General features: G+C 33.8%; 1 protein-coding gene across 2 annotated transcripts in view; it reads right to left on the reverse strand.

Moving 5' to 3' along the window:
• Positions 1-18,943, reverse strand: part of LOC102687007 (WD repeat-containing protein 72) — a 78,119-nt gene that overhangs the window by 38,663 nt on the left and 20,513 nt on the right. For both annotated transcript variants that reach the window (XM_015342887.2, XM_069189768.1), the window contains exon 14: positions 9,316-9,536. In XM_015342887.2, the coding sequence (XP_015198373.2) occupies positions 9,316-9,536 (221 nt within the window). The remainder of the gene's footprint in view (positions 1-9,315; positions 9,537-18,943) is intronic.

Consider the following 18,943-nt stretch of genomic DNA (forward strand, 5'->3'; position numbering starts at 1 on the left):
AGGCAATTAGATTGCCTGCTAAGCTAATATTCATTTGCAATCCCCCATGAAAACAGGACAGTGATGACATCGCTATGGTGAACATTGGCTAGGAAAAAAATCTTTGCTGCATCTTTGCTGTAAATTTACACTGGATCATACAAAAATATAAAGCCTCAGGATACATAAGGGACATAAAGGTCTCAATTATTTTTTTTTATGGAGTAAACTGTTAACAGTTACAGATTAACGATAAAATTCACAAAACACAAAACGTTCCCATAGTTTCACTGTTTTCATTTGCACATTTCACTAACAGTTCAAAATTCACCTCTCAGGAGTAAATAATTATTATAAGAAAAACAGAACAGCAGAATGATTTAGGTGATGAATACCATATTGCACTGATAATTAAGGATTCCTCATCATTAACTAGGCTAACAGTAAAGTCTATTACTTTGAAATAAAGAAGGGTTTGTCTTAATGATACACAGCCAGAACAACGATTTACCGATGCTTGTGTATGAAACATTTGTACAGTGTACATCAGAAATCACAGGGCTGTTTTGACTATTGGGAAGTCAAAGGCAGTGATCACAGATGAAGAAAATACTTCTGTCATTAAACACACAAAAAACTGACAAGATTTGAAGGGTTGTATTATTTCATTTTATCGATGTATTTTTTAAATAATATAATAATTGACTAGGTTTCCCTACAGATTACAGTTTAAGCATTACAATCTTTATCTAATGACCACTTTAAGTGGATCTTATGTTCATTAAAATATAAATGAACACTTCAGGGACCAGTTAATTGACTTCATCTTAAAAGGGCATTCATCTAATTACAGCACTTAATTAAGATGTTTGTCTATATGAACACAGCACTTTGAATTTTTTCCTGAAGTGCCATTGAAGTGAAATGAAGTATTTTCCTTTCTGTTAAGAAATATATGTATGTTTCCTGGCTAACACATTGCATTTTAAATACATGATTCTTACATCAATATAAACAAGGCTGAACATTTTTTACAAAAAAGGAATAAAATCATCTGCTATTACATATGAGTTAAATACAGAAGTCTTATTTTTATATGTGAGTTACATTTCCTAAAATTGGTATGGAAAGAAAATGATCAAAAGATCATTTCAACAGTTAACCATTACCAAGACAAACGTACTTTAAATTTCAAAACTATTTTTTTCCAAACCATATCAATGTCTCTTGCTGCAGTATACCAGATTAACATTCATAAAAATAGTAATTGTATTGCTACTGCTTGAATGGTTAATGAGTTTGAGACTTCTTTAATCTGCATCAACAGTTACCTTTACTTTAGTAGCAATAATGATACTGCAAATAAGCCTTAAATGTTATTCAAGTGGCAAAAGACAGATGTATTTTTTTCTGAAATAATTTGAACCATTATCATCGCTCAGAGGCAATTGTATTAAAGTAATTTTATGCACCAGAACTAATTTAGGTTTGCCATAGAAAATCTGGCAAACATTTAGATGATCAAAATATTTTTTGATGTGTGATTTTTCAGTTTTTGCTGACTTCTTTTACCCATACGATGAAAATGAAATACACCTCACATTTTAGATAATGGGTGAGGGTCGTTGTTGGAGAGGGTCAATAATTTTGCAGTAACTGCATATGTTATATATCTATTGCAAACTTTTCAGGGGTCAATATTCTTTGACCATGTTAATGAACTGCAAGCAAAGTAAAAACAAGAATGCTGTAGTTAATATGCTTCGTCGGTTTGTTTAACTTTCTTTGGTGTCTTTTGAGTAACAAAATTTCATGTCCATGAATTATGAACAGAAAAATTGTCCTTGTTGGGAAGCAATCAAAAAGCTTTTTTTTCAAGAATGTGTGAAGCTTCATTTTAGAGAAAATCCACTACAAAATGCAAGCTAGACTAATAATATTGCACAGCACATGCCCACAAGGCATAGCATGACACACGGGACACACAAAGGACAGTTTTGTAAACCTTCCGGTCTGCGGCAGGTGGGTAAATGTTTATGCAGAACCTGAACATACAGTACAGCACACACCTGCAGCATGATGGTCCTATCCCCTGCTCTCAGACTATTGTTCCCAGCACTAATTAAAAGCTGAACAACGACTGACTCAGCTTGATATTTCAGCTGTTTATTCCCCAAATGATTTAGATGCCACCTACCTGCTACTCAGAAAACAGCAGGTTTCTGCCAACTTATTTTGTTTTCCCATTAAAGATAAATTAACACAAGACAATTGCAGGGATGATTTTATTAACTGTAAAATTGTACAAGAAGACTGCTATAGAGAATATCAATAGCAATGCATCATTTATTTGGCAGTAACATGGAATGTTTTATATAGTTAATTTGATTATCGAATTAGTTTTTAGGGTTTTATTGGATAGTTCAGCATTTAGTTCAACAATATTATTCACACAATAAAGAAACATATTAAGCTGTATTTAGAAAAGAGAAAGTACTAGCATGTTACAGTTTTGACACCTCAATAGCCTCAAAACTATTGCATTTAAAAATTATGAATCAGTTATATATGATCTAGTAAGTAATTCCTTTAAAAATAATGTGTGCATAAGCATGTAGTCACAATATTATTATTTATTTGAACTGATTACAAAAAGCAAATGCTTCCAAATACAAATTTTCATTACAGCTTTTGTTTTCTTTTACCTTTGAAAAAAGCAAGTGGTACAGAAGCAGCTCCTTCTTTTATAAATATTAACATTGGCATTATTAATTAGTGCTGGCCATGAAAAGAATGCCATTTTCTTACTTGCAGTTTAAGGTTGATGTCACTTTCTATGCATTTATTCATAAATAGCTAATTTAATCCTAAAATTACACACAAAGAAATCATCTCCCACAATTATTTTAAATGAAACTATATTACTAGTGTTATATACACAGCTATAAAACTTTAAAGAAAATAAAATTTGCCTAGTCATAACGATACATTTTTCACAAAATCAAAATACAATAATGATAAAGAAAAACTGTTTTGCTTTACAGATGCTGAAGGAAAGCATCCATCGTCTTTGGATGTTCATTATTGTTAAATGCAAAATTTAATTTATTGCATGCTTAGAAAGAAAAAGGGGTTTGCATGCCCCAGTGTAGTTTATTTATTTGACAGTGTAGAACGCCAAAGGTGTTCTTTTCAGAGGTGATGTGAAAGCGGTAGTCATTATCCCCTCATTTTAGATTTTCTTTGCTTTTTTTGTCTTTTGCTTGATAGTCATTTCAAAGCCTCAGAGAGCCCCTAAAATCAATATTCTTCACCATCTCCCTCCCTTCATTCTTAGAACAACTTGCAGCCATTGCATTATTTTGTTACTAATCTTCCCTGTCCAGAAAAAGACCCCTTTTAAGGACACCATAATTCTTTGCTAAAATTATCCTAGACTAATTAGCTGGACTACATAATTTCATTATGGACTAGTTACTGTATCTTCATTGCTCTCCATCCCCAAAAGACAGGCTTTCAAGTACAATAATATAGACCTACCTGTACCTGTCATTTCAAAGTTTTTCTTATTTTGCCTTAAATGAACACTGACATTGTAAAAAAGTGTATTAATGAGATGCTGCAGCTCTGTTCATCTGAATAAAAACAAATACCTGTACAGTACAGGTAAATCCATCAACAAGATCGATTTTAAAGTAAATTTGCATTGTCTCCTTCGAAAATGATATTCTATCACCTGAAACCTAAAAATACAAGTATAAATTGTTGTATTAGATATAACGTATTGGGTATATAATACATAATATATAATAACTGAGAGACATCTTTTTAGCATTGGGGCATGCTTCTTTGTGAGTACTATTTGATTATATATATACTGTATATTGACATTTGGTCTTTTACATACTGGAAACAGGCAAGCTTTAAAAAGCAAGCTTTTGGCCTTTACTCTATTATTACTGTATTATTACGAGCTAATATGAGCCAGACTCTTTATTAAAGTACTTTTGAAGATTTAGTGGATTAACTCTGAACTTTAATAAAGAAGGTAAATCTGTTCCTAAGTAATTGCCACAGCAACAAGTTCTCTTAACTGACTAATGCTAAAAAGGTTTTTAAAGAATATTTGAGCAATATTTTTTGAAAAACCAGAGGGACAATGTGATGTAGCAATTACAGACAGTGGTGCAAAAGGTAATCAGAGAATGTCAACCACATCAAATCTCACAAGCATGACCAAGGAAATACAGGCAAGGTTTGAAGTCTACAGACACTTTCAAATATGTAAAATTAAGAATGAAATTTTCCTTAATAAAGTCAGCTAACAACAGTTTTCATTTGAAAAGCCTTTCAGTCTTCAGGATAAAATATATGACTGTTAAAAAATAATAACATTTCTATGTCTTTTTTCAGATTAGATTATAGTATCTCAAGTATGCAGCATCAAGTTAAAATTTAAATGAATACAAACAGAGCCTTTCTTTTATGATAAACTAAAGCTTTTCTTGTATAAATCATCAGAACAGAGAAAAGCAGGTTGCCACGAACAAGAGCCCAATATTGATTTTTCTGTGGTGCAGTGCTATTTGGCTGCTGTCAAAGCCACTCTGCACCAGCTGGAGTCAAATTGCACTATTTACAGCAAGAGCCCTTGTCAAGTGGACCATAAGTATTCTAACAATACACTATTCAAATGGCATCTTGCCGTATAAATCACCAGTTTGATGAATATCCTATGTCCACAACAAAAGCTTATCCAAAGTTTTCATCTTTATAATGTGTTTGGAGCATGCATGTCTTTGCCTGGTCAGCAGAACAATCCCTTTGGCTTTTAAAGTAACAAAATGCTTTTTATGCCTGCAAACTTTCCATAATTAACATGCACGCTGTGTCAACTGCATTTGTCACACAAGACCAAAAAGAACTCCTCTGTCACCAGCGCTCTGCCCGGCACGTGCAGTACAATAAGGCAAACTAAACTGCCAGAGCAGCATGAAATCAAAGCATTCTTCCTTTGTACTTCTGATTTATTTCACGACAAATGATTCCTTACTGGAAAGTCTTTGAAGCCATCACCAGTGATAATAGTCTTACAGACTCTAAATGAAAGGCATTCTGCAACATGAACAAACGTACAGCATGCAGAAGCAATAATAAAAAAAAACATTAAAATTTCAGTTTGAACAAACATCACCAGTAAACATTCAACTAGCTGAAGTCCAACATTAATTATAAATGATCGCTTTAAAAAATCTAAGTAAATCTAACATAAAATCTCTTAACCACAAATAAAGGAAAACATGATCAACTTATTTTATATTTATAATATTTATTTTAGAATTTATGTTAGATTTACTTTCACTGAGGGGTTTTGGCAATGTTTTGACATGAAATTGACATGTCTGTGACTACTCTACAGAGAGTTCTAATTTTATGGCATTGTTTTAATTTAAACAATACAAACATTCACATTATCTATAACATTTTTCATCATATGCAGATCTTTATAAAAAAATGTTTTTGACAATGACTTTCATAACAACATATTTAACAATTGTACCAGAAGACTTTAAATTTGAACCATTAAAATAATCTTAACTGAAAAAGTACTATTCAAACTAAAACACAGCTAATTACATTAACTTTGGCCAAAACATCAACAATAAAATTGAGTTCACACATTTATTTATTTTTTTCTATTTGTACTTTTCACTTCAGGTCATAGCTAGTTGGATTCCTTAATATGAGTTATTCTAATTATTTTAAACAATGTATACTTAATAAAACTTAATATTTTAATTATATAATTATAATGAATACTTTTATGTACTAATTCACTTAAAATACATTTGAAAATGCTTCTAGTATTTAAGAACTTAAATGATGTTCTTGTGGGAATTACAACCCTTTTAAATAAATCCAGACAATTTAAGCACATTGTAGTGTTGGCTTTCAAATTTTATAGACGTGGAACTGTATCATTAAAAACAGATATTAAACAAAAATATTTATATGGATTCAGGTACCATAACACTTAGTACATGGACAATAACACTTATTACATAAATGTGCTTTAATGTAGCATCATAACTGTAATCCGAATCACAACTTTAATATAACTTTCGTCATGACAAGAACTGATCTCTTTTCACAAAGCTAATTGCAAAATTAATATGAAATCAAGCCATGGCAAGAGATAACAGGACATTTACATATTGAAATGCTTCCACACGTGCACTCACACATTGAATCTCATTGTGGCTATGTACAGTACCTAGCATTGCTCTGGATGCACACTACAATCAATTTTGTTAACTATCTAGGGAGAAATAAGCTTTGCTGATAAGGTAATAGTGGGATCAAATTTTGTGTCAGTGCCCTATCAGAGCACCATCTGCCTTCCAAGATGCTTAGCAGGATAATGCCCCAGTAATAATTTTTAACAAATGGCTCCAGCATGAGTGAGGTCATTGCGAGATTAATGATGAATATGTTATTGGGACTCTGGAACTGGAATATTGTTTGTTAGGTTTTGAAAGTTTTGCTGACAAATAATTTCACACCATGCAAATATCGAATAAAATAAAAGTGGAAGTCGGTAAAAAAATATTTCTAGTGCAGCAGACAATAATGAAATAGTTTCGTAATATTCTTCAGACACCTTGATGTGATGTGCTGCAATTTGAACATTTTCTGTATTTCTGTTTTTATGGTGTGATTTGAAAAAAACAATTTTCCACGTATTAAAGATATTGTAATAAAATGCAAACCAACAAATGCAGCTTATATACTATTATGAAATTGCTTTTCAATGTTCAAAGTTTGCAAACATCTGCAATATTTTTGGTTTTGGGTTGTCACAAAAAATACATCGTGATTTAGGGCACAGAGAATCTCAAATTCTTGCAGAATGATTTTTCCTTCTGTTGCATAAACAAATAAATACTAGCATTCCATTAATGTCTTCACATTATTTACAAATTGACTGCTGAATTTTTGTCCTTTTAACTTGGCTCTTCAAACCAGTGCAACAAAATGACCAAGCATTTAAACTCATGCTTGGAAAACATTTTAAAGTTTTAACAATAATATTTTAAAATACAAACCAATGTGTTTAGCAAAGTGAAAATAAAATAAAATGGCTTTTCAAAGGCTCTTTGCATTTTTTCCTTTAGAAATGAATATTACTTTATCCTAATAAGTTGCAGTATTGATTATTATAACAACCAGCATTCAAGCCCTTAAAGCCAGAGCAATTAAATCCTGAAACGTTACCTTTTTAAGATGACAAATTTTCCTGTAATATACGTTCTTCTTATTATTACAAAAAATAATATTGCTAAACTACTTGCTCATTGTTAAAATAAATACATACAGTACATCTTCATTTCTGAAAACATCATAGGTCAGGCCAATCTTGTAAATGGTAAATAGAGGTAAATACAAGGCTGAGCTATAGCATAAGGCTCACAAAATTGTTAACCTCTTTCATAATATTAGCAAAGAGCAGGGCTTCATTGTCTAAAGCTATAGGCTTTGACAGGGATATTGACCGATTATCTGAAGTTAAATAACTCTTTAAAAAATATGAATAGTACGTACAGACATGAGGGACTTTGTAGGAAAAAATATTGAAAATTCTGATTTAATTACACAGCAGGAATTTTCCATTATTGTTCTTTTGATACTCTAGATTAGACATACAGTATACTGCACGTCATGTACAGTAAGTGTTTCTTTTTCTTTGTCAAGAATGCAGAATAAGCCATAAAAACCCATGAAGATGACTGGAAAAAGTGTCAGAACTGTGTTCCCCAGGTTAGTGTAGTATAAAAATTAAGCTTCCATTTTGAAATGATTTAAAATAGTTTTCAACATGTATTATTTAATACAGTTATTAAATTTTTTTTGGCTTTTTCGTGTTAAAAATTTGACAAACTCAGACAGTTACCATCAAACAAAGGAAACTATGATATTTAAACTAATTTTGATAATAATTTTACTTTACATTAGCAAGTAAAATCTTCACATACCATCACCAGACTGAGGAATAATGTTGGAAATAATGCAACAAAAACAATGATAATGATAATAATAATTATAATTACAGGACACAAATGTATACAGATAAAAAAGACAAACATTTTAAGAGCAGGAAATAGTAATATGGAGACTATCTGAATGATACAAAGAGTGGATCAGAGAAAAGAGTTAGTGGTGAACAAATACTGTACATGAAAGCTTTTAAAATATTTTTTTTATACTTGTGTCTTACCACACTTTGTCACCAGCAATTTGTAGTACAATTTAATTATTTTGAGATTCCCAATTAATACAATTCATGATATACAGTAGCACAGACAAATCTATAAGTGATCGATATCCAAATTTTAGCATAAAACTAGTGTGCTGTATATACAGTATAATTAAATTGGATCTGCAATCATTGGAGATATATTTTATAAAACGTATTACTTACAGAATAATGTGAGAAATTCAGGAAAAATACTGTATTTTATTTCATTTGAATTCTCTCTGGAAAATTCACAATGAAGGGAAACTGAGCAGTTCGTGGACTTGGATATTTTACCAGTTAAAAGGGGACATTGTTTTAGTTTGTGAAAGCATAAAACACAATCTATATATTTATGGTTTTATGACAGGTACTGCTGCTATGTTGTTATTATGCAACTACCTGTACAAACAAAGAGCTGCAGTAAGTATAAAAGTTATAAATGTACAATAATAATGTCAACCAGAAATGGCCAGTAGAGAATTTTGGGTCGGCCCCTTAAGAACAGGTGGAAACAATGAAATTAAATGTAAATAAAATGCTCCATAAATAATCAGAATTCTTCAGAATTCTTAAGAATGTCCACATAATAATTAATAGCCAGATCCAAGGCTCATATAACACTATAAATTATGGTAATCTTGTTCAGAGCACATTTATCCATTTACCAATATTCACACGTGAATCAATTCCACAACTTTCTTACATACAGTAACTCCACAGTGATGGTGCACTATTGTGCAATGCACAAGTGGCCAAAATCTTTATTCTGCATTGCAGTATTAGGATCTACATACCGAAAGGACACAGGCTCCGGCACTGGGTTTTTTCAGAAACCACAAGAAAATAATATTGATCTGCATCAGTGCCTCATGCTGCTGTTCAGCCCTTTGAAAAACACATGCCTGAGTGTACAGTATGTGTTGATGTTTTGCTCAGTTGCATCCCTTATTATTACTTATTATGCATCCCTTATTATTACTGCATCCCTTAATCATGCAAATGAAACTAAATTGATTACGTGGACAAAGTATTGTACCTACCTTATCAAGATCAGTATCAGCATGTTTGCAGTTTGCAGCTGGTGTTTCTGGTTGAGATAGAGCTGCAGGGTTATGATCCTCAGGATGTGCTTTATGCAGACGGCTAGGCCTGGCTGCTGTAGGTACAGGAACCCCTGTATCAATTAGCAATGCCTGGGATTCATCACAGGAGCTGAGGATGGTCTTGGCTACTTCTCCCGTTTCGTGTCGATCAAGAGTACCTGAGCAAAAGTATGAAACACGCAAGAACTGAAGCTTTTGTTTTAAGAGGGGCAAATTTCTTTTATATTGGCAGCAACACGTCAAATGTGAATGTGACTTGCAGGTGAAAATGTTCAAATCATTTAAAATGAATTTTAAATTAAAAATTATAGCACTAATAACATGCATTAATTTTATTTCCTATACCACGTGCATATTGTATACTGTCATTCATACATTTGTTTGTTTTAAGGAAAAATACAGGTCTTAAAAGTAAAAGCAGTTGTCCAGACTTTTCCAGATGTAGACATGTCACAACACAACATGTGTATGTACATCCAAATTACTTTACTCCTAAATTTACAGAACTAAATTTACAATAAAATAAATCAGACAAAATGCAAAGACAACCTTCTACAATGTTTATCCATGTAACTTACAAAAACAAGAGAACATGGACATAAAATAGCTATGACAAAACAGTCTTTAGAAGCAGACAGGGAGACAACGGGGTTTGACCCACATGAAAGAAACAACTAAATCATAAAATGAACAAAATGACAATGTAGCTGCAGGCCTGTGCTTTAACTAAAGAGTGAGGAAGCTGAATCAAAGTGCTTGAAAGTTCTTCCCGCTAATCTGAACAGGTATGAAAATGAAACTGCCAAAGCATCCAGATTCCATTCAAACTTGTGTGGCTGTTCTCATACAGGATCTAGAGGGAGCAGAGGAAGTACAGTTGGCTGCCGGGGAGTTTAGTGTTACCTCTCTGACATTTAAAATTCAGTAAATAATATTGGAATCAAAATACTCTAAATAATGTAAAGGTCACAAGGGGATGAGCACAATAGTTATGAAGGCCACCAGGGTTTTTTAGATTTCTGACCAATGTCGTGTTTTTCAATTAATACAGACCAAACTATTTATGTTGTACATTTTGGTTTACAGATGTAAAAAAAAATCTTTCCTTCTAAATGTTCTACTTCAGCTTTCTTTTCTCTTGACCAAACATAAAAAAATCATTTGAGTGACTTTTTATTTAATAAAAATATTAAAATCCCAGACTCACGTCAATAGCCTTTTCATCTACACTGCTAATGATGAAAAATGTCAGTAACTTCAAAGGTTTTACTGAAATCACATTCACTTTGTACGGCTCTTTATATTTTATGAAAGATGCTCTTTGCTCCAGCCAGAGACCCATAAAGATTTGAACTGTAGTGGATTGTAAACCTCTTACAGGTTTTTGAACGTCTATAAGAGTTTCTAACTGCTGTGAAATGAGATAATTAACCTGCATTTTAATCGTCTGTGCTCTGTTTGCTGGCCTCAAATGTCACATACAACATACTGTACAGCAGCCTTTACATTGAATCCTTTAATTAACAAAAAGACAACAATTAAATTGAACTGATGTAAAAATGTTGCATATATCTTCAATGGGATTTCTATTTTTTACGAATTATGCCAACTAACATAATGCTGATCAACCACATGTTTCCTTTCCCAGAAATACAACACTTACAGCTCTCTGTAATTGTCCATATTACATACACTGCACCTTTATCTCAAGTTAAACATTTATTTCACTTTACATTGGGGCTTGTGAAACACGATGGTAATTTTATTACCAAATCAATCAATACTAACATTAGAAAGGAAGTGAGTATTGTCACATGACACCCCAGGGTAGTAGTTACTTTTTGATACAGATGTGTCCATTCTGCATTTCCCATTTTAAAATACTTAGAGGGTTATAGGTGGTCACCTGACCCTGCCTGTCCACCATGATTGACATTTATTTGTGCTTATTCTAAGAGTACATTATTATTCAGCAAAACTATTGAGGGTGGAACTTCCACAAGTCTGGGGAAAAAAAAGTATATCAGGTGGTTAATAAACATGTACATACTGTATAATTGATTGCATTTCTGCCATCTTCACTCTGTTTTTTTATTCAATTGTTCTTTTGATTATTCAAAATGTTATCTAGATGCAAGTATGTTTATATTGGTTTTGGGAGGTGGGTTGGAGGGAGAAGGCCTTTTCTGGCACTACGTTATTAATTGGAAAATAAAATGTCAAAATTGTGCCATAACATTGAAAATGAGGGCAGCATAGCGTAGTTGATAGGCCTTTGGTCCTGTAATTGGTTGATTGTGGGCTCCACTCCCCACTGATAGCATTCTGTTGTATCCAGAGAGATTCCTCCAGTCTGCCCAGTTGGAAGAGGGGGACCAGCACTGGTGGGGGATAATCCCTCCTATGGACTGGTGTTCCATCCAGTTGGGTCTCATGATCGATCCACTTTTCACCATGGACAATAAAATTAATTCTGGCCCTGTGAGCTGATGTGGCTTGGATATGGAAATTACCTACTGTGGCAAAAACTACAACATTTTCTCAGTTGTCAAATTCTTTAAAACAGCTCAAAAGGTGATGCTGCATTTTTAAAACTATCTAGGACAGGACCATGGAGAGCCCAAAGACCCATCACTATTCTGCCTTCTTAAACAGCTACTGGTCTGTATCACAATCACACCATCATACCAAGTGAGGGTGCTGCAATGAAGACTGAGATGCTCAAGTAACTTTAAAGAAAAAGCTTGTTTTATTTAAAAACCTTTGAAAAGTATTAAAGGTTGAAAAATTAACAAGTGTACAGCTTCTGCATATTGTATGAGGAGCTGTTGAAAGGTTACAGAATAAATAATATTTTTCATACTATGGCTCTCATCTGTAGGTAATCAATTTAATAACTGAAAGAAGATGATTCAAGTCTATTCTTGAAAAAGCATCTTGAATACTATTACTTCAGTTAGCTGCATTCATGCCCCACAACTGTATGATCCGATGAAAGACATTTCAAGCTTTGTCACATATGCTAAAACACTTTTTAAATAATCTTGACCCTCTCTTGCAGCATTGCCACCTCAGAACTCTTGTGTCCCAGGTTCAATTTCAGCCTGGGGATCCGGGATTTCATGGATTACATGGATGTCTTGTAGTTGCTCTGTTCTTTTTTCTACCTCCCAAAAACAAACTGACTATGTCAATTGAACTATGTCATGATCAGGATGTAGTTCCTGCTGTCCTTCTGGGATAGACCCTGGGGTACTGCTACTGGTACTAGGCATAACTGGCTTTTTGATGATGAACGTTATTCTCTTTTTTGATCCAAACCATATGAGCACTTAGTCTAGGTTATCTCTATGATGCTGTTGTGTAATTATCTAAAACAATATTATACTGCATCAATTTAAGAAGAACACAACATATTTTTTTGTTAAAAATAGTGCTACAAAACTGCAACCGAAGGAAGACACACTGGGTCAGTCAATCAGTCAGTTATTGTGACTGGTCACTTGCCCTGTTGGAATGGCTGTCATTTGTCATCAGCTGCAGATGAAGTCCATTGTCAGACTAGAAGAATAATACTGATTGACCTAGAGTGCCCTTTTAAATGAAATCCATTTGCCTTCTGCATCTAAGTTCAAAAAACATTTTAGATTACTTAGTCTCAATACCCACAAAGGTAGCATAACTAGTTAAATAGTCAAGCACTCTAAAGAACAGAAAATGATAAAAGGAAGCCAGATTGGATAATTTAATATTTAAGATTAAGTATCTATATTGCATTAAAAATTCTTTACACTTTGGGACCTATTTTTGCTTTTCTCCAGTCCCTACATGGAAACATGGGATCCTAAACAGATTAATAAGCTCTTAATGAGTTTTACATGCGGCCAAACCTTCAGGCTATGAAAAATGCATTTAAAGATGGCAGTGACCACTACGACCTTGACCCCAGCTTCACTATAGCCTCCAGCACATAAATGGCAATGGCAGGATTTATCAGCTGGGCCACACTCACCCACTCAAAATATAATTCTGACCGCTGACCTGGAGATGGGCGGAGAGGGATCAGCTGATAGAGACTGTAAATCACTAAAATTTGCAAGGACAAAGGGGTCAAAGTGATGAAATTACATTTCTGAAACTATAATAATCCTGCAACCCCCCAAAAAACGGCATTCCGTTGATTGTTTCTAATAAGGTTATAATGCATTCCCTTATTTTTTTGTTTTACCTTTGAAGGAAGAATGTTTGTAAATTACAGTGGTGGAATCACATTCAAAGTACATTCAGACTGAAGATGCCACTATTTGTGGTGTCCCAAACCCGATGTTAAGAAAAAAAAAACAGGAAGAGCTCATAGGACACCTCTTCTCTTAATAAGGTAACGCACTCTCACGTAATGTTCAGACTACTATTATTTATATGGCTAGTTTACCCACAAGGAGAAGTACAGTATGTTCACATTTTATTTTAATGTCTAAGCTCAATTTAGTGATAATAGTTCAAATGGAAGGTTCCAGGTGAAATAAGCCACTCATCTGAACTGTAGTACACAAAATATTTTTCCATAATGAAGGAAAATGTTAACTGTTTTAGAAGAGAAGAAAAGTATGAAGTCAACATGCAACAAAGCTTACCATCCCTAGAGTTTAAAATAGTAATAATATTGCACTTCAAACAATTCAAAAGATTAGAGTGTTCTGAGAAAACACCCATAATTCACTCTGGTGCTTAAAAAGAAATTTCAATGCTGCGTTTTTCGATTCCTCCCACAGCTTGATACATGAATGGGTTAAAAACGTGCGCTGATAAATAAAGAATACAATCGATGACACTCAGAAGGCTTTCCTTGGCCCTGTATAAAAATCAGGCAACCCAAACAACACTTGTTTAGTTTGAACTAAGTGATTTCCTCATGGCTGGGTGCAATGCATAGAGGTTGGCAATAAATCATATGTTGCTATTGATTAACTTACACAGCTTTATGGTAAGATGTTGTAAATGTCATGTTTTAACTTGATGGTGTTTGATATAAATACAATTACAGTATTTGCTCAGGTAAAGGGATTATGTATTACAAATAGAATTCAGCAATTAACAATTATTCAGCAATTAAGCAATTATTTATAGGCCATCATCTATTTGGCGATTTACCTTGAACAAACATTTTTCTAAAGACTGAGATATGATTCAAGAAGTTAAGAAACAACGGGGGGGAGGGAGGAATTAATTCAGAGTGATCTAGCAAAGAATAATATGAAACAGGGCTTGTTTAAACTGGACATCCAGTACAAATAGGAATTTAGTACTGAGTAGGTAGCTGATTCTAAGTGAAAAAATTGCTTATTAGGCAACAAATATTAGAATTCTAAACCAATAACTATATAAAAAAGTTGGCCTTTCTACATAAGGGAAAGGATTGCATTAATGTTCTATACTCTACAACACTGTGCATTTCAACTCCCACTTCTCAGACAGAATTGCATCTTAGTTTAATGTTATGTTGAGTGATAACTGATCTCCTCAGTTAGACTACACATCACATACAGTATGTGACATATTTGTTTTCAATAAGTTATGATTTCATTGTTTTCCAAACTGTACCATGCCTACAGGCAACATTATAGATCTTTAAAAACAGTGCAGAGCTACCTGAGTCACTGAAAACTCTGGAGTCAAGAGAAACATTGTATTTATGTAAAATAATGTAAAATTTATGTAAAATAAAATGCAGTTGAAGGAGGAGACATCTACAATTGGTTCAGTACAGTCAAATAACCTTGATGATTTATATATTTTTCTAGTAAAGGACAGCTAAATATTTTAATTGCATTAACCTCATTGAAAGCAACCTAACCTAAAATTCAGCTTTTATGCGTCTTCATGACTTATTACTTTTCAAGGCACAAGTGTATTCTGAATACCCAGTAGGATGTACAGTCATCACCATCACTGAACGTGTAGAGACTCAAGTATTTGTTCTTACCTATAACAGCTGGTCTCGAGACATTAGACTAATTGATAGGGAACCTTTGAACAACTAACAGGTTGTGCTATTTTAGCAAATTAGCTTTAAACATGTTAAGCACACACTATAGATCTAAACCATTCAGGAAATGCTTAACGCTAAATAGGTAGGCTTTAATTTAAACCGTATCATGTTGACATTTACAAGTTGGTTACAGGACATGGCCAGATACGAAGCAGGAAGCAATAATGCTATATCAACAGATTTGTGATCTCCTTATCACGTCAGCTTTAAGCTGCCCTTAAAAATGCAAATTGTGTTTAAAATTCAAATGTCAAACATAGTTAAAAGTCATGCAGTTAAAAAATAAAACTTTATCTGAAAAACTTGATTTACTGTATATAACTACAATTCTGCAATACACTATACAGTATGTCTCCCTTTGTTATGTCCTAATACTAATGCCAACATTACAGATTTTTATTGTTAACCATAACCAAATAATTAAACAAATTGTACTGTGTCCAGTGCTACAACCTAGATTTGTTAAAATAATTAAACAATTTAAGTCCTACATAGTTTATGGTTTAGAAGTTAACTATTTTTAAAAAATGAATGAATTCTATTTTAACCCTCTTAAATACACTCTTATCTTCAGGATAAGCATTTAGTATTAGTGCTTAGAAGCCACTAATATGTTCCAATTTTCCTACTTGGTAAGTTAAATACACAATGAAAATCTCAGACTGACTGTAAATGCTTGAAGGTTATAAAACTGCAATAAAATACCCAGGCAAGCACCACATACAATTTGAAATGAGTGCCAAATGAAATGTTGTATCAGAGAAATAAATCCGGTCATCACCAACAGTGTTTTTACTAGTTTATTTCAGAACTCATAAATTAAGATGGACTGTCCACTCAGATGCATCCATTTTCTCTTAAATCAACTGCATATCTAATTAAATACTGTAAATCACTTGAGAGCAAATTTAATTTATAAAGACAAGTTGAAGAATGCTCCTAAAACATCATGCTATGAAGAAATTTATATATTTCATGTAACACATCACTAAAATTAAAAGACAAATCTATGGTAACACAAAACCTTCAACACTACACATGTACAGGTAGGTGGTATATATAACAAACAGCAAGGATCCTGCTGTCTAACATGATCGACCCAAATAAATGGATCTATTTCAGTTTCCATAACAACTGGCTTCACATACACAGCACAGCCTCCTAATATTATGTATTTGTCTGGCACTGACAGCCAGCTCTTTTTAAAGCCATCGAAGGAATGAAGCAGGCCAGCTCCTCTTATAATGGCAAGGCTGGAATTACTACAGCATGCTTTGGACATCAAGTAAATATCTGCATCAAGAACTTATGCAGAAATGGAGAGAATGAGACAGAGGTTTTGCTTACCCCATATTGTCTGGATTTACTGTAGGATGACACCCCTAGAGCTTTGTTTAGGTTCCTCTTATTAAAGTAGTCAAGAATGTTGTCTGAAATATCAGAAAAAAGACCAAAGCTGCAGGCTTTTAGAAAGCTTGTAGGTTTCCCATATAGTTTGTGGAAGGAAAAAAAGAGTTAAGTGCATACTAACTCAAAAACCCTTAATGAGCACAAAAGGCTCACCCTCTTTGTCCTAAAGTATTAAAGAAACACAAAGGACAAGATGGTTGACCATTGCAAGTTAACCTTTAGTAAATGCTGGTATGATTGAAGCAGTGGAGCCCAAGGAAGCTACACAGACACTATTGGTGGTGGTGGAGGGGAGTCCCCATTACCTGTAAAGCGCTTTGAGTGGAGTGTCCAGAAAAAGAGCTATATAAGTGTAAGCAATTATTATTATTATTATTATTATTAATCATTATTATGACAGTGCGCTGACAACAACTGCATGGAATCAAAAAAGGTAACGCTATTTTAAGTCAAAGATAAAGTGGAAAATGGTAGCAAATAAAGGATTCTGTGCATTATATAAAAAGCAGAGCTTAAAATAAAAGCAACTAGTCTGACTTTGAGCTATTCACTCTCTTGAAGCAATGGTCTACACAAACACCATACAGGGACAGTGAGAAAAGAATGAACTTGGAAATTAAAACGTGAAAATCAGTGAAATTATAGAATCTCAGTACTGTCGTCTGCAACAGAATCCATTTGGTATGTTGCACAGAGATACAATCCATTCACCCCTTCCAGGAGTTAGGCAATATATAATATTAAAGACATTAATACCAAAACATTAAAAAAAAATGAAAGGCCTCACAATCTGGAAGGACTCCAGCACATATAACCAGAATTTTGCCCTGTACTGTATGTCACGATAAAATATCACTTTCATTTAAAACATTCAAAGTATAAGAAAAACAGTGAAAGTTAGAGAAAGCCAAACTGCTCTGACACTTGGTAATAAATTGCCAGTATACACTGCTGGATACTGACCTCGGATTTCTGTCAAATGGCAAAACTGATGATCAGAAGAGAAGGCAAATTCATTCTTTCAAAGACCTCATTTAGGATTACACTGACCTTGTGTAACATTTAGGGCTGACACTTTTATTGATTAGTCCTAGCAGGTAAAGTCATGTGTACAGGGTACTGTCTCTTACGAAAGTTCCTTCAACAAAATAAAAATGATATCACTGAATGTACAGTAACCTTAGTTCACATCTACCTTACCTTTATTTCTGTTCTTAAAATAAGTTGGTGGTGGCAAAGTGGTTAGCATTGCTCCATTACAATGAAGTGGCCCTGGATTCAATTCCTGGGGTCCTGTCTGTGTGAGGTCTGAATGGCCTCCCTGTGTTTGCATGGGCGTACTCTGGGTACTCTGGTTTCCTCCCACAATCCAAAGACTAACTGAGAGGTTAATTGGCTTTTGGGAAAATTGGCCCTTGTGTGAATCCATATTTGCTCACTGTCTGAAAGCACCTTAAAAATAGACTTGAAGCACAAAAACTAGAACAGGAGGCAGAGCACCTCACTTTGTCATGCTGTGCATTCTGTCAGTGTAGATCGTCAGGAACTGAAATTGATGGACTGCATTCCAGTGCTGAATATGCTAAAATACTTAACAACACAATTCCTCAGAAATGAGAAGATGGTTTCAAAATGTAGTACAGTACTCTCCTAAAATTTGGCATGGTAATGCCAAATCATGTATGAAACCTGCTTATACGGTATCTTACTTTTTTTACCTAAAATGTGAATACACTGTACGTATACCTAAAAGATTAAAATAAAAAAATTATTTTATCCTACAACTTAGATGTTTCTGTCAATCTTGTTACCCATGGACTACATAAGTAGCTACTGTATATACAGTATACCTCTGCTCTGCACCTGTTGAGTTTTAATCATGGTTGCTCACGGGCTCAGAGTCTAGACAGAGATGATCTAGCCTTCACCTCTGCCACTGCTCAGTTCCACACATCTACAGTAGGTTTCAAGAGGGATGATGTCAGTTCTGTAACATGCTCAGTGCACTGAGCTAACTGGGCTACTGTTTCATATACAGTATTGGTTAGGGGGAGATGACTGCACTGAGCTCTGTTATACATTCAGTAGGGGTTAGTGGCAGATCAC

The sequence above is a fragment of the Lepisosteus oculatus genome, chromosome 5, assembly GCF_040954835.1.
Source record: "Lepisosteus oculatus isolate fLepOcu1 chromosome 5, fLepOcu1.hap2, whole genome shotgun sequence".
NCBI lineage: Eukaryota > Metazoa > Chordata > Actinopteri > Semionotiformes > Lepisosteidae > Lepisosteus > Lepisosteus oculatus.